Source organism: Euprymna scolopes, chromosome 4 (genome assembly GCF_053919585.1).
Source record: "Euprymna scolopes isolate OS-2025 chromosome 4, ASM5391958v1, whole genome shotgun sequence".
Lineage (NCBI taxonomy): Eukaryota > Metazoa > Mollusca > Cephalopoda > Sepiida > Sepiolidae > Euprymna > Euprymna scolopes.
The window spans coordinates 92,994,849-93,019,357 of NC_136485.1; the positions used below are offsets into that span (position 1 = coordinate 92,994,849).

The following is a 24,509-nucleotide window of genomic DNA, read 5'->3' on the forward strand; positions in this document are numbered from 1 at the left end:
TTAGGGAAGTGTAACATTTATTAACTAGTCACATTGTGTAAAGTCAATAGTTAGATATTCTTGTTACTGTAGAAAGTGATAAATGAAGGGACTCATCATATCATTAGAAATGTTTTCATCTCCATAAACGGATAGCAAATAAGCAGGTCCAATCAATCAAGTAATGCGTTGTCTCTATAAAAGTGACCTTTCTTTCCAAAAAATAATTTTATACCGCTACACAGCTTTTTAGTGAAATAAAATCTCAAGATAATGAAGCTGTTACCTTTGTTTCCAGTGCCATGATAAGCTCCAAGAACAACCAAATCAGCTGTGTCAGCCATGCTGCCTTGTTCCAAATAATCTTTTTTAACTTTCAACCAATGACGTTTGCCTGGTTCATACACACTCTACAAACAAGCAGAAAGAGATGATTAAAAAAGAGAAATTAACAGCTAGAAATGAAAGTTTATTGTCTTAAACACAAGGTAATTAACAAGAAAATATATTACTGAAAAGTACAGAATGAATACAGTGACAGACACTGTTTCTTTACATCTGATTGTTAATAGCAACTCTATTCATACAAAGAAATTGTATTACTGAAAAGTACAGAATGAATACAGTGACAGACACTTTCTTTTCATCTGATTGTTCATAGCAACTCTATTCATACAAAGAAATTGTATTAATAAAAACTACAGAATGAATACGGTGACAGACACTGTTTCTTTTCATCTGATTGTTCATAGCAACTCTATTCATACAAAGAAATTGTATTAATGAAAAGTACAGAATGAATACGGTGACAGACACTGTTTCTTTTCATCTGATTGTTCATAGCAACTCTATTCATACAAAGAAATTGTATTAATAAAAAGTACTGAATGAATACGGTGACAGACACTGTTTCTTTTCATCTGATTGTTCATAGCAACTCTATTCATACAAAGAAATTGTATTAATGAAAAGTACAGAATGAATACGGTGACAGACACTGTTTCTTTTCATCTGATTGTTCATAGCAACTCTATTCATACAAAGAAATTGTATTAATAAAAAGTACTGAATGAATGCGGTGACAGACACTGTTTCTTTTCATCTGATTGTTCATAGCAACTCTATTCATACAAAGAAATTGTATTAATGAAAAGTACAGAATGAATACGGTGACAGACACTGTTTCTTTTCATCTGATTGTTCATAGCAACTCTATTCATACAAAGAAATTGTATTAATAACTACAGAATAAATACGGTGACAAACAACTTTTCTTTACATCTGATTGTTCACAGAAACTCTATTCATACAAATAAATTGTATTAATAAAAAGTACTGAATGAATGCGGTGACAGACACTGTTTCTTTTCATCTGATTGTTCATAGCAACTCTATTCATACAAAGAAATTGTATTAATAACAACTACAGAATGAATACGGTGACAGACACTGTTTCTTTACATCTGATTGTTCATAGAAACTCTATTCATACAAAGAAATTGTATTAATAAAAAGTGCATAATGAATGCGGTGACAGACACTGTTTCTTTTCATCTGATTGTTCATAGCAACTCTATTCATACAAAGAAATTGTATTAATAACAACTACAGAATGAATGCGGTGACAGACACTGTTTCTTTTCATCTGATTGTTCATAGCAACTCTATTCATACAAAGAAATTGTATTAATAACAACTACAGAATGAATGCGGTGACAGACACTGTTTCTTTTCATCTGATTGTTCATAGCAACTCTATTCATACAAAGAAATTGTATTAATAAAAAGTACTGAATGAATACTGTGACAGACACTTTTTCTTTTCATCTGATTGTTCATAGAAACTCTATTCATACAAAGAAATTGTATTAATAAAAAGTACATAATGAATGCGGTGACAGACACTGTTTCTTTTTATCTGATTGTTCATAGCAACTCTATTCATACAAAGAAATTGTATTAATAAAAAGTACTGAATGAATACTGTGACAGACACTTTTTCTTTTCATCTGATTGTTCATAGAAACTCTATTCATACAAAGAAATTGTATTAATAAAAAGTACATAATGAATGCGGTGACAGACACTGTTTCTTTTTATCTGATTGTTCATAGCAACTCTATTCATACAAAGAAATTGTATTAATAAAAAGTACTGAATGAATACTGTGACAGACACTTTTTCTTTTCATCTGATTGCTCATAGAAACTCTATTCATACAAAGAAATTGTATTAATAAAAAGTACATAATGAATGCGGTGACAGACACTGTTTCTTTTTATCTGATTGTTCATAGCAACTCTATTCATACAAAGAAATTGTATTAATAAAAAGTACTGAATGAATACTGTGACAGACACTGTTTCTTTTCATCTGATTGTTCATAGAAACTCTATTCATACAAAGAAATTGTATTAATAAAAAGTACTGAATGAATACTGTGACAGACACTGTTTCTTTTTATCTGATTGTTCATAGAAACTCTATTCATACAAAGAAATTGTATTAATAAAAAGTACTGAATGAATACTGTGACAGACACTGTTTCTTTTCATCTGATTGTTCATAGCAACTCTATTCATACAAAGAAATTGTATTAATAAAAAGTACTGAATGAATACTGTGACAGACACTGTTTCTTTTCATCTGATTGTTTATAGCAACTCTATTCATACAAAGAAATTGTATTAATAAAAAGTACATAATGAATACGGTGACAGACACTGTTTCTTTTTATCTGATTGTTCATAGCAACTCTATTCATACAAAGAAATTGTATTAATAAAAAGTACTGAATGAATACTGTGACAGACACTGTTTCTTTTCATCTGATTGTTCATAGCAACTCTATTCATACAAAGAAATTGTATTAATAAAAAGTACTGAATGAATGCGGTGACAGACACTGTTTCTTTACATCTGATTGTTCATAGCAACTCTATTCATACAAAGAAATTGTATTAATGAAAAGTACAGAATGAATACGGTAACAGACACTGTTTCTTTTTATCTGATTGTTCATAGCAACTCTATTCATACAAAGAAATTGTATTAATAAAAAGACCTGAATGAATACGGTGACAGACACTGTTTCTTTACATCTGATTGTTCATAGCAACTCTATTCATACAAAGAAATTGTATTAATGAAAAGTACAGAATGAATACAGTGACAGACACTGTTTCTTTTTATCTGATTGTTCATAGCAACTCTATTCATACAAAGAAATTGTATTAATAAAAACTACAGAATGAATACGGTGACAGACACTGTTTCTTTTTATCTGATTGTTCATAGCAACTCTATTCATACAAAGAAATTGTATTAATAACACCTACAGAATGAATACAATGACAGACACTGTTTCTTTTTATCTGATTGTTCATAGCAACTCTATTCATACAAAGAAATTGTATTAATAACACCTACAGAATGAATACAGTGACAGACACTGTTTCTTTTCATCTGATCGTTCATAGCAACTCTATTCATACAAAGAAATTGTATTAATAACACCTACAGAATGAATACAGTGACAGACACTGTTTCTTTTCATCTGATTGTTCATAGCAACTCTATTCATACAAAGAAATTGTATTAATAACACCTACAGAATGAATACAGTGACAGACACTGTTTCTTTTCATCTGATCGTTCATAGCAACTCTATTCATACAAAGAAATTGTATTAATAACACCTACAGAATGAATACAGTGACAGACACTGTTTCTTTTCATCTGATTGTTCATAGCAACTCTATTCATACAAAGAAATTGTATTAATAAAAACTACAGAATGAATACGGTGACAGACACTGTTTCTTTTCATCTGATCGTTCATAGCAACTCTATTCATACAAAGAAATTGTATTAATAACACCTACAGAATGAATACAGTGACAGACACTGTTTCTTTTCATCTGATTGTCCATAGCAACTCTATTCATACAAAGAAATTGTATTAATGAAAAGTACAGAATGAATACTGTGACAGACACTGTTTCTTTTCATCTGATTGTTCATAGCAACTCTATTCATACAAAGAAATTGTATTAATAAAAGCTACAGAATGAATACGGTGACGGACACTGTTTCTTTTCATCTGATCGTTCATAGCAACTCTATTCATACAAAGAAATTGTATTAATAACACCTACAGAATGAATACAGTGACAGACACTGTTTCTTTACATCTGATTGTTCATAGCAACTCTATTCATACAAAGAAATTGTATTAATAAAAACTACAGAATGAATACAGTGACAGACACTGTTTCTTTTCATCTGATCGTTCATAGCAACTCTATTCATACAAAGAAATTGTATTAATAACACCTACAGAATGAATACAGTGACAGACACTGTTTCTTTTCATCTGATTGTTCATAGCAACTCTATTCATACAAAGAAATTGTATTAATAAAAACTACAGAATGAATACGGTGACAGACACTGTTTCTTTTCATCTGATCGTTCATAGCAACTCTATTCATACAAAGAAATTGTATTAATAACACCTACAGAATGAATACAGTGACAGACACTGTTTCTTTACATCTGATTGTTCATAGCAACTCTATTCATACAAAGAAATTGTATTAATAAAAACTACAGAATGAATACAGTGACAGACACTGTTTCTTTACATCTGATCGTTCATAGCAACTCTATTCATACAAAGAAATTGTATTAATAACACCTACAGAATGAATACAGTGACAGACACTGTTTCTTTTCATCTGATTGTTCATAGCAACTCTATTCATACAAAGAAATTATATTAATGAAAAGTACAGAATGAATACTGTGACAGACACTGTTTCTTTTCATCTGATTGTTCATAGCAACTCTATTCATACAAAGAAATTGTATTAATAAAAACTACAGAATGAATACGGTGACAGACACTGTTTCTTTTCATCTGATCGTTCATAGCAACTCTATTCATACAAAGAAATTGTATTAATAACACCTACAGAATGAATACAGTGACAGACACTGTTTCTTTTCATCTGATTGTTCATAGCAACTCTATTCATACAAAGAAATTGTATTAATGAAAAGTACAGAATGAATACTGTGACAGACACTGTTTCTTTTCATCTGATTGTTCATAGCAACTCTATTCATACAAAGAAATTGTATTAATAAAAACTACAGAATGAATACGGTGACAGACACTGTTTCTTTTCATCTGATCGTTCATAGCAACTCTATTAATACAAAGAAATTGTATTAATAACACCTACAGAATGAATACAGTAACAGACACTGTTTCTTTTCATCTGATTGTTCATAGCAACTCTATTCATACAAAGAAATTGTATTAATGAAAAGTACAGAATGAATACTGTGACAGACACTGTTTCTTTTCATCTGATTGTTCATAGCAACTCTATTCATACAAAGAAATTGTATTAATAAAAACTACAGAATGAATACGGTGACAGACACTGTTTCTTTTCATCTGATCGTTCATAGCAACTCTATTCATACAAAGAAATTGTATTAATAACACCTACAGAATGAATACAGTGACAGACACTGTTTCTTTACATCTGATTGTTCATAGCAACTCTATTCATACAAAGAAATTGTATTAATAAAAACTACAGAATGAATACAGTGACAGACACTGTTTCTTTTCATCTGATTGTTCATAGCAACTCTATTCATACAAAGAAATTGTATTAATAAAAACTACAGAATGAATACAGTGACAGACACTGTTTCTTTACATCTGATCGTTCATAGCAACTCTATTCATACAAAGAAATTGTATTAATAACACCTACAGAATGAATACAGTGACAGACACTGTTTCTTTTCATCTGATTGTTCATAGCAACTCTATTCATACAAAGAAATTGTATTAATAAAAACTACAGAATGAATACGGTGACAGACACTGTTTCTTTTCATCTGATTGTTCATAGCAACTCTATTCATACAAAGAAATTGTATTAATAAAAACTACAGAATGAATACGGTGACAGACACTGTTTCTTTTCATCTGATTGTTCATAGCAACTCTATTCATACAAAGAAATTGTATTAATAACACCTACAGAATGAATACGGTGACAGACACTGTTTCTTTTCATCTGATTGTTCATAGCAACTCTATTCATACAAAGAAATTGTATTAATAACACCTACAGAATGAATACAGTGACAGACACTGTTTCTTTTCATCTGATTGTTCATAGCAACTCTATTCATACAAAGAAATTGTATTAATAACACCTACAGAATGAATACAGTGACAGACACTGTTTCTTTTCATCTGATTGTTCATAGCAACTCTATTCATACAAAGAAATTGTATTAATAAAAACTACAGAATGAATACGGTGACAGACACTGTTTCTTTTCATCTGATCGTTAATAACAACTCTATTCATACAAAGAAATTGTATTAATAACACCTACAGAATGAATACAGTGACAGACACTGTTTCTTTACATCTGATTGTTCATAGCAACTCTATTCATACAAAGAAATTGTATTAATAACACCTACAGAATGAATACGGTGACAGACACTGTTTCTTTTCATCTGATTGTTCATAGCAACTCTATTCATACAAAGAAATTGTATTAATAACACCTACAGAATGAATACGGTGACAGACACTGTTTCTTTTCATCTGATTGTTCATAGCAACTCTATTCATACAAAGAAATTGTATTAATAACACCTACAGAATGAATACGGTGACAGACACTGTTTCTTTTCATCTGATTGTTCATAGCAACTCTATTCATACAAAGAAATTGTATTAATAACACCTACAGAATGAATACAGTGACAGACACTGTTTCTTTACATCTGATTGTTCATAGCAACTCTATTCATACAAAGAAATTGTATTAATAAAAACTACAGAATGAATACAGTGACAGACACTGTTTCTTTACATCTGATCGTTCATAGCAACTCTATTCATACAAAGAAATTGTATTAATAACACCTACAGAATGAATACAGTGACAGACACTGTTTCTTTACATCTGATTGTTCATAGCAACTCTATTCATACAAAGAAATTGTATTAATAACACCTACAGAATGAATACGGTGACAGACACTGTTTCTTTTAATCTGATTGTTCATAGCAACTCTATTCATACAAAGAAATTGTATTAATAACACCTACAGAATGAATACGGTGACAGACACTGTTTCTTTTCATCTGATTGTTCATAGCAACTCTATTCATACAAAGAAATTGTATTAATAACACCTACAGAATGAATACGGTGACAGACACTGTTTCTTTTCATCTGATTGTTCATAGCAACTCTATTCATACAAAGAAATTGTATTAATAACACCTACAGAATGAATACAGTGACAGACACTGTTTCTTTTCATCTGATTGTTCATAGCAACTCTATTCATACAAAGAAATTGTATTAATAACACCTACAGAATGAATACAGTGACAGACACTGTTTCTTTTCATCTGATTGTTCATAGCAACTCTATTCATACAAAGAAATTGTATTAATAAAAACTACAGAATGAATACGGTGACAGACACTGTTTCTTTTCATCTGATCGTTAATAGCAACTCTATTCATACAAAGAAATTGTATTAATAACACCTACAGAATGAATACGGTGACAGACACTGTTTCTTTTCATCTGATCGTTAATAGCAACTCTATTCATACAAAGAAATTGTATTAATAACACCTACAGAATGAATACAGTGACAGACACTGTTTCTTTACATCTGATTGTTCATAGCAACTCTATTCATACAAAGAAATTGTATTAATAACACCTACAGAATGAATACGGTGACAGACACTGTTTCTTTTCATCTGATCGTTAATAGCAACTCTATTCATACAAAGAAATTGTATTAATAAAAACTACAGAATGAATACGGTGACAGACACTGTTTCTTTTCATCTTATCGTTAATAGCAACTCTATTCATACAAAGAAATTGTATTAATAACACCTACAGAATGAATACAGTAACAGACACTGTTTCTTTTCATCTGATTGTTCATAGCAACTCTATTCATACAAAGAAATTGTATTAATAAAAACTACAGAATGAATACGGTGACAGACACTGTTTCTTTTCATCTGATCGTTCATAGCAACTCTATTCATACAAAGAAATTGTATTAATAACACCTACAGAATGAATACAGTGACAGACACTGTTTCTTTACATCTGATTGTTCATAGCAACTCTATTCATACAAAGAAATTGTATTAATAAAAACTACAGAATGAATACAGTGACAGACACTGTTTCTTTTCATCTGATCGTTCATAGCAACTCTATTCATACAAAGAAATTGTATTAATAACACCTACAGAATGAATACAGTGACAGACACTGTTTCTTTTCATCTGATTGTTCATAGCAACTCTATTCATACAAAGAAATTGTATTAATAAAAACTACAGAATGAATACGGTGACAGACACTGTTTCTTTTCATCTGATCGTTCATAGCAACTCTATTCATACAAAGAAATTGTATTAATAACACCTACAGAATGAATACAGTGACAGACACTGTTTCTTTACATCTGATTGTTCATAGCAACTCTATTCATACAAAGAAATTGTATTAATAAAAACTACAGAATGAATACAGTGACAGACACTGTTTCTTTACATCTGATCGTTCATAGCAACTCTATTCATACAAAGAAATTGTATTAATAACACCTACAGAATGAATACAGTGACAGACACTGTTTCTTTACATCTGATTGTTCATAGCAACTCTATTCATACAAAGAAATTGTATTAATAAAAACTACAGAATGAATACGGTGACAGACACTGTTTCTTTTCATCTGATTGTTCATAGCAACTCTATTCATACAAAGAAATTGTATTAATAAAAACTACAGAATGAATACGGTGACAGACACTGTTTCTTTTCATCTGATTGTTCATAGCAACTCTATTCATACAAAGAAATTGTATTAATAACACCTACAGAATGAATACGGTGACAGACACTGTTTCTTTTCATCTGATTGTTCATAGCAACTCTATTCATACAAAGAAATTGTATTAATAACACCTACAGAATGAATACAGTGACAGACACTGTTTCTTTTCATCTGATTGTTCATAGCAACTCTATTCATACAAAGAAATTGTATTAATAACGTCTACAGAATGAATACGGTGACAGACACTGTTTCTTTTCATCTGATTGTTCATAGCAACTCTATTCATACAAAGAAATTGTATTAATAACACCTACAGAATGAATACAGTGACAGACACTGTTTCTTTTCATCTGATTGTTCATAGCAACTCTATTCATACAAAGAAATTGTATTAATAACGTCTACAGAATGAATACGGTGACAGACACTGTTTCTTTTCATCTGATTGTTCATAGCAACTCTATTCATACAAAGAAATTGTATTAATAACACCTACAGAATGAATACAGTGACAGACACTGTTTCTTTTCATCTGATTGTTCATAGCAACTCTATTCATACAAAGAAATTGTATTAATAACACCTACAGAATGAATACAGTGACAGACACTGTTTCTTTTCATCTGATTGTTCATAGCAACTCTATTCATACAAAGAAATTGTATTAATAAAAACTACAGAATGAATACGGTGACAGACACTGTTTCTTTTCATCTGATCGTTAATAGCAACTCTATTCATACAAAGAAATTGTATTAATAACACCTACAGAATGAATACAGTGACAGACACTGTTTCTTTACATCTGATTGTTCATAGCAACTCTATTCATACAAAGAAATTGTATTAATAACACCTACAGAATGAATACGGTGACAGACACTGTTTCTTTTCATCTGATTGTTCATAGCAACTCTATTCATACAAAGAAATTGTATTAATAACACCTACAGAATGAATACGGTGACAGACACTGTTTCTTTTCATCTGATTGTTCATAGCAACTCTATTCATACAAAGAAATTGTATTAATAACACCTACAGAATGAATACGGTGACAGACACTGTTTCTTTTCATCTGATTGTTCATAGCAACTCTATTCATACAAAGAAATTGTATTAATAACACCTACAGAATGAATACAGTGACAGACACTGTTTCTTTTCATCTGATTGTTCATAGCAACTCTATTCATACAAAGAAATTGTATTAATAACACCTACAGAATGAATACAGTGACAGACACTGTTTCTTTTCATCTGATTGTTCATAGCAACTCTATTCATACAAAGAAATTGTATTAATAAAAACTACAGAATGAATACGGTGACAGACACTGTTTCTTTTCATCTGATCGTTAATAGCAACTCTATTCATACAAAGAAATTGTATTAATAACACCTACAGAATGAATACGGTGACAGACACTGTTTCTTTTCATCTGATCGTTAATAGCAACTCTATTCATACAAAGAAATTGTATTAATAACACCTACAGAATGAATACAGTGACAGACACTGTTTCTTTACATCTGATTGTTCATAGCAACTCTATTCATACAAAGAAATTGTATTAATAACACCTACAGAATGAATACAGTGACAGACACTGTTTCTTTTCATCTGATTGTTCATAGCAACTCTATTCATACAAAGAAATTGTATTAATAACACCTACAGAATGAATACGGTGACAGACACTGTTTCTTTTCATCTGATTGTTCATAGCAACTCTATTCATACAAAGAAATTGTATTAATAACACCTACAGAATGAATACGGTGACAGACACTGTTTCTTTTCATCTGATTGTTCATAGCAACTCTATTCATACAAAGAAATTGTATTAATAACACCTACAGAATGAATACAGTGATAGACACTGTTTCTTTTCATCTGATTGTTCATAGCAACTCTATTCATACAAAGAAATTGTATTACTAACACCTTCAGAATGAATACAGTGACAGACACTGTTTCTTTTCATATGATTGTTCATAGCAACTCTATTCATACAAAGAAATTGTATTAATAAAAACTACAGAATGAATACGGTGACAGACACTGTTTCTTTTCATCTGATCGTTAATAGCAACTCTATTCATACAAAGAAATTGTATTAATAACACCTACAGAATGAATACAGTGACAGACACTGTTTCTTTACATCTGATTGTTCATAGCAACTCTATTCATACAAAGAAATTGTATTAATAACACCTACAGAATGAATACGGTGACAGACACTGTTTCTTTTCATCTGATTGTTCATAGCAACTCTATTCATACAAAGAAATTGTATTAATAACACCTACAGAATGAATACGGTGACAGACACTGTTTCTTTTCATCTGATTGTTCATAGCAACTCTATTCATACAAAGAAATTGTATTAATAACACCTACAGAATGAATACGGTGACAGACACTGTTTCTTTTCATCTGATTGTTCATAGCAACTCTATTCATACAAAGAAATTGTATTAATAAAAACTACAGAATGAATACAGTGACAGACACTGTTTCTTTACATCTGATTGTTCATAGCAACTCTATTCATACAAAGAAATTGTATTAATAACACCTACAGAATGAATACGGTGACAGACACTGTTTCTTTTCATCTGATTGTTCATAGCAACTCTATTCATACAAAGAAATTGTATTAATAACACCTACAGAATGAATACGGTGACAGACACTGTTTCTTTTCATCTGATTGTTCATAGCAACTCTATTCATACAAAGAAATTGTATTAATAAAAACTACAGAATGAATACAGTGACAGACACTGTTTCTTTACATCTGATTGTTCATAGCAACTCTATTCATACAAAGAAATTGTATTAATAAAAACTACAGAATGAATACAGTGACAGACACTGTTTCTTTACATCTGATTGTTCATAGCAACTCTATTCATACAAAGAAATTGTATTAATAACACCTACAGAATGAATACGGTGACAGACACTGTTTCTTTTCATCTGATTGTTCATAGCAACTCTATTCATACAAAGAAATTGTATAATTAAAAACTACAGAATGAATACAGTGACAGACACTGTTTCTTTACATCTGATTGTTCATAGCAACTCTATTCATACAAAGAAATTGTATTAATAACACCTACAGAATGAATACGGTGACAGACACTGTTTCTTTTCATCTGATTGTTCATAGCAACTCTATTCATACAAAGAAATTGTATTAATAACACCTACAGAATGAATACGGTGACAGACACTGTTTCTTTTCATCTGATTGTTCATAGCAACTCTATTCATACAAAGAAATTGTATTAATAAAAACTACAGAATGAATACAGTGACAGACACTGTTTCTTTACATCTGATTGTTCATAGCAACTCTATTCATACAAAGAAATTGTATTAATAACACCTACAGAATGAATACGGTGACAGACACTGTTTCTTTTCATCTGATTGTTCATAGCAACTCTATTCATACAAAGAAATTGTATTAATAAAAACTACAGAATGAATACAGTGACAGACACTGTTTCTTTACATCTGATTGTTCATAGCAACTCTATTCATACAAAGAAATTGTATTAATAACACCTACAGAATGAATACGGTGACAGACACTGTTTCTTTTCATCTGATTGTTCATAGCAACTCTATTCATACAAAGAAATTGTATTAATAACACCTACAGAATGAATACAGTGACAGACACTGTTTCTTTTCATCTGATTGTTCATAGCAACTCTATTCATACAAAGAAATTGTATTAATAAAAACTACAGAATGAATACAGTGACAGACACTGTTTCTTTACATCTGATTGTTCATAGCAACTCTATTCATACAAAGAAATTGTATTAATAAAAACTACAGAATGAATACAGTGACAGACACTGTTTCTTTACATCTGATTGTTCATAGCAACTCTATTCATACAAAGAAATTGTATTAATAAAAACTACAGAATGAATACGGTGACAGACACTGTTTCTTTTCATCTGATCGTTCATAGCAACTCTATTCATACAAAGAAATTGTATTAATAACACCTACAGAATGAATACAGTGACAGACACTGTTTCTTTACATCTGATTGTTCATAGCAACTCTATTCATACAAAGAAATTGTATTAATAACACCTACAGAATGAATACGGTGACAGACACTTTTTCTTTACATCTGATTGTTCATAGCAACTCTATTCATACAAAGAAATTGTATTAATGAAAAGTACAGAATGAATACGGTGACAGACACTGTTTCTTTTCATCTGATTGTTCATAGCAACTCTATTCATACAAAGAAATTGTATTAATAAAAACTACAGAATGAATACAGTGACAGACACTGTTTCTTTTCATCTGATTGTTCATACCAACTCTATTCATACAAAGAAATTGTATTAATAACACCTACAGAATGAATACAGTAACAGACACTGTTTCTTTTCATCTGATTGTTCATAGCAACTCTATTCATACAAAGAAATTGTATTAATGAAAAGTACAGAATGAATACGGTGACAGACACTGTTTCTTTTCATCTGATTGTTCATAGCAACTCTATTCATACAAAGAAATTGTATTAATAACACCTACAGAATGAATACAGTGACAGACACTGTTTCTTTTCATCTGATTGTTCATAGCAACTCTATTCATACAAAGAAATTGTATTAATAAAAACTACAGAATGAATACAGTGACAGACACTGTTTCTTTACATCTGATTGTTCATAGCAACTCTATTCATACAAAGAAATTGTATTAATAAAAACTACAGAATGAATACAGTGACAGACACTGTTTCTTGTCATCTGATTGTTCATAGCAACTCTATTCATACAAAGAAATTGTATTAACAACTACAGAATGAATACGGTGACAGACACTGTTTCTTTTCATCTGATTGTATGAATAGAGATGCTATGAACAAAGAAATTTATTAATAAAAAGTACAGAATGAATACAGTGAAAGACACTGTTTCTTAAATCAGATCGTTCTTAGCAACTCTATTGATACAAAGAAATTGTATTAATAAAAAGTACAGAATGAATACTGTGACAGACACTGTTTCTTTACATCTGATTGTTCATAGCAACTCTATTGATACAAAGAAATTGTATTAATAAAAAGTACAGAATGAATACGGTGACAGACACTGTTTCTTTACATCTGATTGTTCATAGCAACTCTATTTGTACATGTGCATACATCATGATAAGAACACTTTTTTCGCCTTACTCTGCATGAAATGTTTTTTTCTGTTTTTAAGATTTATCTTTATTACGTCCATGATATTTCATTTTCTTTTGGATCTTCTATATTCTGTAGCTTTTTGTAGTATTGAAGCACTTTGTGCTATTCAACCTATATACTATCCATTCAAATTCTATGTTCATGCAACTAATCAATTTGATATAGTTATATTTAGGAATTAGTGTTATCATGTATTATGATATATTTAATCATTATTCATCATTAGATGCATCCATAAATGATAAATTCACAAATTTGGTCCCACGAATGGCTGTGCTCGTAAGTCCTTAAATTTGCTGTATCAGCCAGGTACAGATTTATATAAGCTACATGCAAGAACAGTAATACAGTGACTCCATCTCTATTTTTGGTGAATTATCAAAACTTAGAAATTATATTTGTGTACGCTATAAAGTTTTACTTAAATTATCTAGTGCACATTGACATTCAATTATGATAGTTATTTCTATAAAAATAAGTCATTTCGGTCAAAAATTAAACGATATTGCACTGTTCAATTATAGTGTAGAAAAAGCTTCAACCAGAACTAGCTCCCATACTTACAAAGCTGTTTAAGCATTGTCTTAAGGAGAATTGCTTCCCAACACGCTGGAAAACCTCAACAGTATGCCCTGTATTTAAGAATTCAGGTGATCAGTCATCTCCCTCTCAGTACGGACCAATAAGTCTCCTATGCGTCATGAGTAAGTTACTGGAATCTGTTAAATAGAGATGTAGTTAACTACCTTAGCAAAAATAATCTTTTTAGTGACATGCAAGATCTACAGCAGATGTGCTTACGGTTATATCTCATAGGATTGGCAAATTTCTCGACAGAGGCTTCCTTTCTAGGGCAATTGCTTTTGACATATCAAAGGCTTTTGATAGGGTATGGCATAAGGTCTACTTCATAAGGTCTCCAGCTATGGTATAGCTGGAAATGTCTTCTCAATTATCAAATAATTTCTCTCTGATAGGTTCATAAGAGTAGTGGTTGATGGGAAGAAATCAGAAGCTCATAGTATTAATGCTGCAGTCCCTCAGAGGTCCATCCTGGGTCCAACTATGTTCCTGATCTACACCAATGATCTTCCAAATCACATCCTTAGATCATTTGTAAACATTTATGCTGACAATGTTACCATCTATGGTAGCAAATCAAAGGCTGTAAATGACCAAGTTTTCTTTGATTCTCTCTGCTCTGATCTTGAGCATGTGGTACAATGGAGAAAGCAGTGGCTGGTTACTTTTAATGTATCTAAAACCAAGCTTCTATCTTTACATCATCAATGCTCGGATCCCCATCTGGCATCAATTGAAATGAATGGTTCTTATCTTGGGTAGGCTCCCTGTTTTGACAAGCTTCTGGGCTTGACCTTTACATCTGATTTGAAATGGAACACATACATCAAATCCATTCCCAAGGTCGCTGGAGAAATGGTGGGATCCTTTTATTGATCCAGTAGATATCTCACTGCTGATGCAATTGCTATATAATAGCCAGGTATGTTCAAAGATGGAATATTGTTGCCACATCTGGGCAGGAGCTGCTAGAAAAACCTCATCCTGCCTTGAAATAAACTTTGTAGCCTTTTAGGGGATGTTCTTTTCTCTTCCCTGCAACCTCTTTCTCACAGATGTTGTGAGCCTGTCTCTGCTTTATCTTTATTTTCATAGCAAGTGCTTGTCTGAACTCCAATCTATGGTTCCCTCCTCACCAAACTTTCACGAGAAACACTCAACTAACTGAAAACACAATCAATAATTTTCCCCACTCTTTATCTGTGACTAAACCTAAGCGTAGATTCCATGAATAAAGCTTCTTTTTTTTGCTCACCTGTGGAACTGTCTTCAGTTTGCCTGCTTTCCAGCTGACTACAATATGGTCATCTTCAAGTCCAATATAAATATAAATTGATGAGCCATTCCCCTTAAGTAATCCAATTTGCTAAATTTACACTACTAATGATTACTATGACATTGTCCCTTTAACTACTGTACACTCATTGACCGTTATCCTCAAGTGGCCTCTGGGCCTTGATAAATGGTGACTCCTATGTAAAAAAAAAAAAAACTGTTGCAATATACAATGTAATATCTACTTTAAGATTCATATCATAGCTATTGATTCATTTAAATAAGAAAAGGCTTTAGAATTCACTCTTCTTATGAAAAAGAAATGTTTTAAGATGAATAATGTAGTTAATTATTATACAGCTTCAATGTGAGATCACTGTTTTTGTGACAAATTTGAAATATTCAACTGTACCCCATTTACTTAAAAGAGAACAAAGCTTTTTAAAAATTATTAAAGTTTCCTGATTTTGTTTTCTTTTTTCATTGTTGTATGATGTAGTCTTTTTTAAAAAACTATTATGAAAGACGGGATCATTAATTAATACTTCACAAATACTATAGGACAAAATTTTTGTGAGATTTTTTTTTTGTATATGCTCTGAAGTGAAATTTCAAATTTAGACGTATTATTGTAAACAAATTGATTTATTAATGTTGGCTGAAAAGATCTATCATCAGATAGTAGAAACCATTTTTGTGTCGTTTCTTGAACCACCTCGTAAACAACCATGTACATATTTAGAATTGGCTTGAGTTTATTAATAATGAAAGTGATTATCTACTATGAAAGTGTCATGGGTATCTTTTAAACAATATTATGTTTGTATGAATGTTTTACCATAATTCATTTATCAGTTTTTTCAGCATTTTTTTTTTTTTTTTTTACCTCTGTCAAGGTAGACGTTATGTTTATGTTCAAATTTTTGGTAACTGTTAAGACGACACAAAAGTACAATACAAGGGAAGTAACTCTTTACTTTGGTCAAAGTTGCCTCCCTTTGTATCTGAGTTCGAGACTTTGACTTCTTATGAGATTAATGACTGCAAGTGGGAGAGTGGAGGAAATACAGGGATCATCCACCAACTGCTTGAAGTTCATCTTTTCCAACTGAAAATCCAACGTTTCATTCCAACATTTCGGAGATTGCTTCAAGCTATAGATGGTTCACTTCAGTTTACAGACAAGATGTTCTTTTCCTTCAACTTTAAAACCCTCAAGTTGCTTCATGTAGATTTCTTTCTTAAGTTGACCATTTAGGAATGCAATTGATGTAGCTTCAGGTCATGCTGTGCTGCTAACGCAATAACAGTTCACACAGATTTGAATGTGACGACTAGGCAAAAGGTACCGTCATAATCAATTCCTTGCTTCTGAAGAAAACCTTGAGTTACCAGTCGAGGTTTATAATGCTCCATGTTTCCGTCAGAATCATACTTCCGTTTAAATACCCACTTGCTACTAATAGCTTTTCGTCCACTGGGCAATTCCGTAAGATCCCATACTTTATTAGTATGTAAGCAGGAAATTTCACTTTCCATTGCTTTAATCCATTCATTTTTCTCTAGACTAGAAAGTGCTTCTTTCATTGTCAACTATGTAAACCCATTCACCATATCTATCTGGAGCTTTCTTTATTCTTGATGATCTTTGAGGTACTGTTCCCTGTGTGTTTTCACTAGGTCCTTCCACCCCCTACAAGTTATCATCATAGTTGTCTTGATATTCAAGTTCTACTGGAGGTGGGTTTGCTACTTTCTTTTCTTCCTGTTAGCTATTGAACCTGTTTCATTGAATATGACATCTCTGCTATGGAATACTCTAGATTTTCTGGTATCATAGAGTCTGTACCCCTTTACGCCAATACCATAGCCAAGAAATATGCATTTCGTTGCTTTGGAATCCATTTTAAATCTTTCATCCTTTGGTACGTGGACAAAAGCATTACATCCAAAAATGCGCAAATGTTTCACATCAGGTCTGTGACCCTTCAATACTTCATATGGCGTTATACCCTGTACAGCAGTTGTTGGGTTCCGGTTTTGAATATATGAAGCCGTGGATAAAGTCTCTACCCAAAATTTCTTAGGCAGCTTCGAATCTGATAACATTGCCTGCACTGTTTCCACTAAAGTTCGATTCAATTTCGGCTACTCCATTTTGCTCTGGAGTTTTGGAAACAGTATATTCATGTCGAATACCCTCCCTTTTCAAATAATCTTCAAATTCTCTTGAAGTGTATTCTCCACCATTGTCAGTGCGTAGGGTTTTTATATTATGCCCAGTTAATTTCTCCACCATGGCTTTCCATTCCAGGAACATTTTAAAGGCACCTCTCTTGTGTTTGAGCACGTATATCCAAACAAATCTTGATTTATCATCAATAAATGTTATGAAATATTCCGCGCCACCAAGCGATTTTGCCTCTATCCTTCCACAAACATCGCTATGCACAATTCCTAGGAGTTGAGTGGCTCGCTTTCCACCAGATTTTAGAAATGAGGAACGATGGAAAACCATCCACGAAATGTTCATAAAAGTTTATATCCTTGGTTACATCATAGCCAAGGCCAATTACAAGCTGGTCCACAAAAGTACAATACAAGGAGAGTTGCCTAACTCTTTACTTCTTTGGTCAAAGTTGCCTCCTTTAGTATCTGAGTTCGAGACTTTGACTTGTTACGAGATTAATGACTGCAAGTGGGAGAGTGGAAGGAAGGAGGGTGACTTTCAAAATGGAGGAATAAGCACATTTTCGTCCATTTCAGTTATCATACTTGGACTACTAACCCTTTCATGTATTACCCTTGAATTGTCTTAATGTGTTTGTCTTCATAATAAATGTGCAACCACTAAGTGATTATCTTATTCTTTCCTAAATTTTCTATGGCTATTTGCTTGCACTATGTGCTGCACTCATACTCATATGAAGGTTGGACACCCTGCGTGAAGATATTTTATGCTATATCGATGCTAACGCAGCCCACTATATAACAGTAACTATATACACTGAGCAGAGTATGAACCTCGAAAAGCGAATATGACATTACATTGCTGTTTTTAAAGATTATATTACTTACGTTAATATCTTTAAGAACAAGTCCTTCCAAACCTTCTCGGAAAACTTTGGTCATCAAAACTTGAAGATCTTCTTTTTTCTGAAAATAAAATGTTTTTAACATATATTTAATAATAAGCATCCATTTGTAGATTTACTATTTGAGAATGTTAACTCTTGTACAGATTTCAGATGTTAGGATTTGCATAAATTTAACAATATGCAATTTAAACCGTAGCTTACAACTATACATCAAATATCTGTATATCTTCTTGCTTTGGAATACATTGCTAACTGGTGTTCAAAAAGATTGCGTGTCACGAAATGAAATTTGGAAAACAAGATGACTTTTCTCTCATTCATGTTATGTTTGATATCACAACTAAATTAATGAGAAATTTGTCAAATTGAGAAATAAATTGTTAAAACATTCCTGATAAAGAGACGTATGTTAGACTGCTTTTTGATCATCAGTTTTTGATTAGCATAAGAGATTCAAGAAAAGCAAGGAGCCAGTGAGAGATGATGAGAGGTGTGAAAGGAGTAAGGAAGTCAGAACACCAGAGTTGATTGGTCAAATAAAGAACTTCTACAGAATGTGCTTTGATAAATTTACTGCACTTTACATCAAATCATTAATCATTCACGATGTTTAGAGATGATTTTCTACTTTAATTTTTATTTCTTTTATTGGATTGTTTTTTTTCCTGTTGTTTCCTCAACTGTATAAACATGCAAAAATTTAAATGTAATACGAACAAACAAATTGCTGCTCAACTTCCCTCTTTAGACTGCCCCTTTATAAATCTAGCTGCTATCACATTAGTATCTTATGCTTCAGTAGCAATAAGCTTTTTTGGGATGAATAAAAATTTAAACAAAAAACTAAATCTATTATGTCAACCTTTAATGTGGACCCCTTCTACCGGCTCTCCTTTTCTAACATTAGTGATCTGTATTTCAATCTTCCAGTGACTGAAATCTATTTATGCGAGACCAACTCCGATATGCCGTTTCAATTTATATCAAATGTTTCATGTTATTTGAAATGTTATTTGACCCCTAACAACAAGATTAAAGATCCCCATGAACATGAAATTTTACTTTCATCAAAAACGGTTTTTCATGAAGTAAGAATATCTAAAATAAGGATCCTGAATAGTCTTTTATGCCTTCCCGTGTTGCTTATGTTTACAAGACCTCTTTCATCTTTACAATCTCAATGTATCTTAAATGATGGAGTTACAGTCAATGAGCAAATCTTTGAAAGAAGTGACAAGATCCTGCCTGTTCATCCTTTTGCTAACATTTACATTTATGATGTCTTTAATGTTCACAATGTTTAGTTTTTTTCAAAAAGACTGATGCTGAAGATTTTCCCCTTGATTATGAGTTGTTAACAAACCTACTCACATACTTGACACAGACAAACATTTTGCAAAGTTTTATTTTAATTTTTCCTGACAACTTGCCTGAACATTACACATATACTGTTCATTTCTCCTTTAAGATCTTCTGACTACTCAGTTGTCTCCATTAAGATCATATCTAAGTTGATGGAAACTTCTGAGATCCTTTTTCATTGATTCTCAAGGACTGATTAATATAGCTGTAGATCTTTCAGCTTTAATCTTTCTCTGCATTCCATTTTCAAAAAGAAAGTGTCTTGTGAGACCTCCAATATATTGAATTGGTTAAGTGTTAGCATTGAAAGTTTTATACCTTCTAAAAACTTCTAACAAAGCCCAAACAGTCAGTCCTGGTACATTGCTGCCATTATTCATAGAAACTACTATTTCAATTACTTTCAACAGAATAGATGCCTAAAATCACAAACCTTTAAAACTATTACAACCAGAGGTGATTTTTTAATATCAGATAAAGCCAATCTTTTAGTAAAGGACTTTGTTTTAAATTTCACCTTTTGCAATCAAGGTCACCTACTTCTATGACTGAGAACACAAAGTGATATTTATAAATCTGTCGAAACTAATGAAGAATCTCAATGTCCTCAAAACTTACTGATCCTGTTTGACAGCATTCCATTCATTGTAATGAATAATCTGCTGTCATCCATCCATAATAAACTAATTAATTGCTCCTTAAACGAGACATGCTTTCAATCCCTTTGGAAAAATTTATCAGGTTGATCAATATTTAAAAATACAAATGATCAGTCTTCTGCATCTCAGTACATACTGATTAGTTTCTGCTGCATCATGAATGAGAATCCATGATAAATTGAGAAGTTGTCAATCAGATTAACAAAGAAATCTATTTACTGACACACTAATATGGATTCTATCTTGCAAGATCGACTGATGACATACTGTCATAGGAGAACATATTCTCTCCTATGATTGGATTAAGAAATATATAAATATTTCTTATAATATATAAATATGTTTATTGATGTATTAATTAAAACATGAAGACGTTTCTAGAATGTCGTTATTCATAAAAATAAATGATAATCGGCGTCTATAAATATAAAAAGGCGTAGAACGCCTTTTTGTTCCTTTTTTGAGTCTCTAGAAGGTTCCAGGAAGTTCCTTTTAAAACTCATATAAAAGAAACACTATTGTTGGGTAAAGTCAGTTCTTGACATATTTTGGGATGCAAAAGAGGCAACCAACGTCCGAATTCCGGCTTCCACATAAGGCCGTAAAAACAAAAACCTCACTGAAGAACTGGCTGTCTGGATTCTGGTAAAGTTTTTATTTATTCTTTGAGTTTGTATACCGAAACACATATACATATAAAAATACACTAAACAAAACATTTCAAAACAATACATTAAGAATTACGATCTTTATGATCTAAGGGAGACAATTTATTAGCGAGTTGTCGCCCTTCAAACATGGTAATCTTTTCTTTTGTTTTTTCTTGTTAATTTATTTTTAAATAAATTTCTTTTTCGTTAAATCTTTTTCTTTTGTTTTAATTTTATTACATGTGGGTGCTGATAAATCCCTAGACCATACGAGCTATGATCGGCACACATATGTAATACATACTTATTTTAATATCATTTAGGGTCAGTGAATCTCTAAATGGCGACTTTGTTTCTAAGGCATTAACTCTTGATATATGAAAAGCTATTGATAGGGTCTGGGACAAAGTATTGCTTCACAAGCTATGGAATATTTGGCCATGTTTTCTCAACTACCAAATTCTTTTTTTCTAATAGATCTATAAAAGTAACTGTCAATTGGAAGAAGTCGATATCACTACCAGTGTGTCACGGATCTATTCTGATTTTCCAGATCTTCAGTAATAAGATATATATACAAACATATTGCCATATATACAAACAACACAACTGTCTATGGAGCACTTGGAAGACAAGTTGTAATAAACATCTTGTTGGTTCTGTCTTCTAATCTAGAGCGTATGGTGCAATTGGGGAAAAAGTTACTTTTTACGCGTCCATCTTATTAACCTTTATAATAAACTAGATAAGATGCAGTGCGATTAAGGAGCAATTCATAAAAACATTTGAATCTTCAAATAGTTCCGATGAATATGAATTTTTCAGAAAACTTTACAAATAGATGACAAATTTTATTCCTATCAATAATTATTTTCTATAAATTGGATTTGTCAATGAATTTTTAGTTATTTTCAAGGTAAATTAAGTCATTTTTTTTTCCAAAATATAAATGCTTTTGTTTTAAATTCAGAAGTTTAATAATTTAAAAAACAAAATGGTAATGGTTATAGTATGCAAATAAAAATATACACACCTGTTTGAAAATATTAAAAAGACAAACTTACTGTGATGTGCTGCATCTCAGAAAACATCACATGGTTTCTGATTTCAGTCATATTTTCATGTAAAATTTTCCTCCTTTTCTGAATGCTCCTGGAAGGAGAAATGTTGCCTTCAAGGTGATATTATAATAGATCAGACCACCACCAACACAACAGTTTTTTGCTAATCAGAAAATCAATTAACATGGGAAAATATCAATAAAACAAACATTCAACATAATAAAAGCATTATATACATTTTAAAAAGCAAAACTTTGACACTCTCCAACCATTATATATTAACAATTTATCTTGATGATAAATATTTTTTGTTTTACAAATCAAACAATATTCAGGGTGAATCATTCAGTACAAAGGAACCACTACATAACAGTTGTTTTTAATTAAGAATTAAAAAGTTGAAATAAACAGTAAATAAATTCAAATCAAGTTTAAACTTACAAATACTATAAAAGCATTTTAAGCTGAAACTATTAGTCTAATGTCTGTCAGCAGATAGCAAACGCTAGTATAGGTAGAGAATTATTTGTATAAAGATTTAAAATGATTGCAACAAATTATAGTATTTACTGATTAGTTCTCACATGAAGCATTATCACTGACCGCTAATCTTTTCATTTTCTTTGGAAAATGACTTTCCATATTCTTATCTCAATTAGGTGTTGTGTTTCAACTGTCACTTACAATCTCCATTAATTTCTTCAGTAAGTTGATAATTTTCTCAGATATTATATACATCCCTAAGCATTCAATACCATACTTGAAGGATTGTTGTTGCTTGTTATTGTTAAGAGAATAGGATTTCTGTATAGAGTGCATGCAGATCATGGAAAGTTGTGTGGAAATATTGAAAAATTAAGTATGGCCGACCATTTATGGAGAAGGAAGGAAACCATCTACCCTTAAAAAATTATAGACAGAGAATTGATTTTCAATATTTTACAATGTTCTTATTTTATATATTTCACAATGTTGTAATTATTTTTCAATATTTGACAATATTCTAATTATTTTTCAATATTTGACAATGTTCTAATTGATTTTCAATATTTCACAATGTTTTAACTGATTTTTTAATGTTTGACAATGTTCTAATTAATTTTCAATATTTCACAATGTTCTAATTGATTTGCAATATTTCACAATGTTTAAAAAGTAAATTAAAAGCTCTATATTGAAAAGAAAAATATATTCTATTTTACTGAATAGTTGTAATTGGATGAAGATTAAATTTCATCAGAATAAAAGAATTCAGATACTTACAGTTCCATAATGTTTTTTCCATTAATATGTAAACAGTCAAATATAAATAAGCAAACATTGGCATCTTTAAAAGCTGCTTTCTAAAAGTTAAAAAGAAATATTGATTTTACCGAGATGAAAGGTTTTATAAACAAGTAAATGTATCAGAAAACATTTTATTTCCATTTTTACTACATTGTATTATGTTTAATATAAGGAAATAAACAAGATTAAAATGGATAGAAAAAATATGAGATTTGGATTAAATTAAGTAAAAAAGTAACAGCACAAATCCATACAAAACTAAGCGAAATATCAATTTTAGAACACAGTCTCCTAAAAAATTATAATACTAGAAGTACTCATCTTGTTCATCATTAAGTTTGAAACATTTATGTTCATCATTCAGA

General features: G+C 31.1%; 1 protein-coding gene across 1 annotated transcript in view; it reads right to left on the reverse strand.

The window, feature by feature from the left end:
* Positions 1-24,509, reverse strand: part of LOC145268858 (DNA ligase 3-like) — a 362,228-nt gene that overhangs the window by 58,811 nt on the left and 278,908 nt on the right. The window contains 4 exon segments of the mRNA XM_080124552.1: positions 266-389; positions 19,106-19,183; positions 22,861-22,948; positions 24,121-24,200. Coding sequence (XP_079980678.1) covers positions 266-389; positions 19,106-19,183; positions 22,861-22,948; positions 24,121-24,200 — 370 coding nt within the window.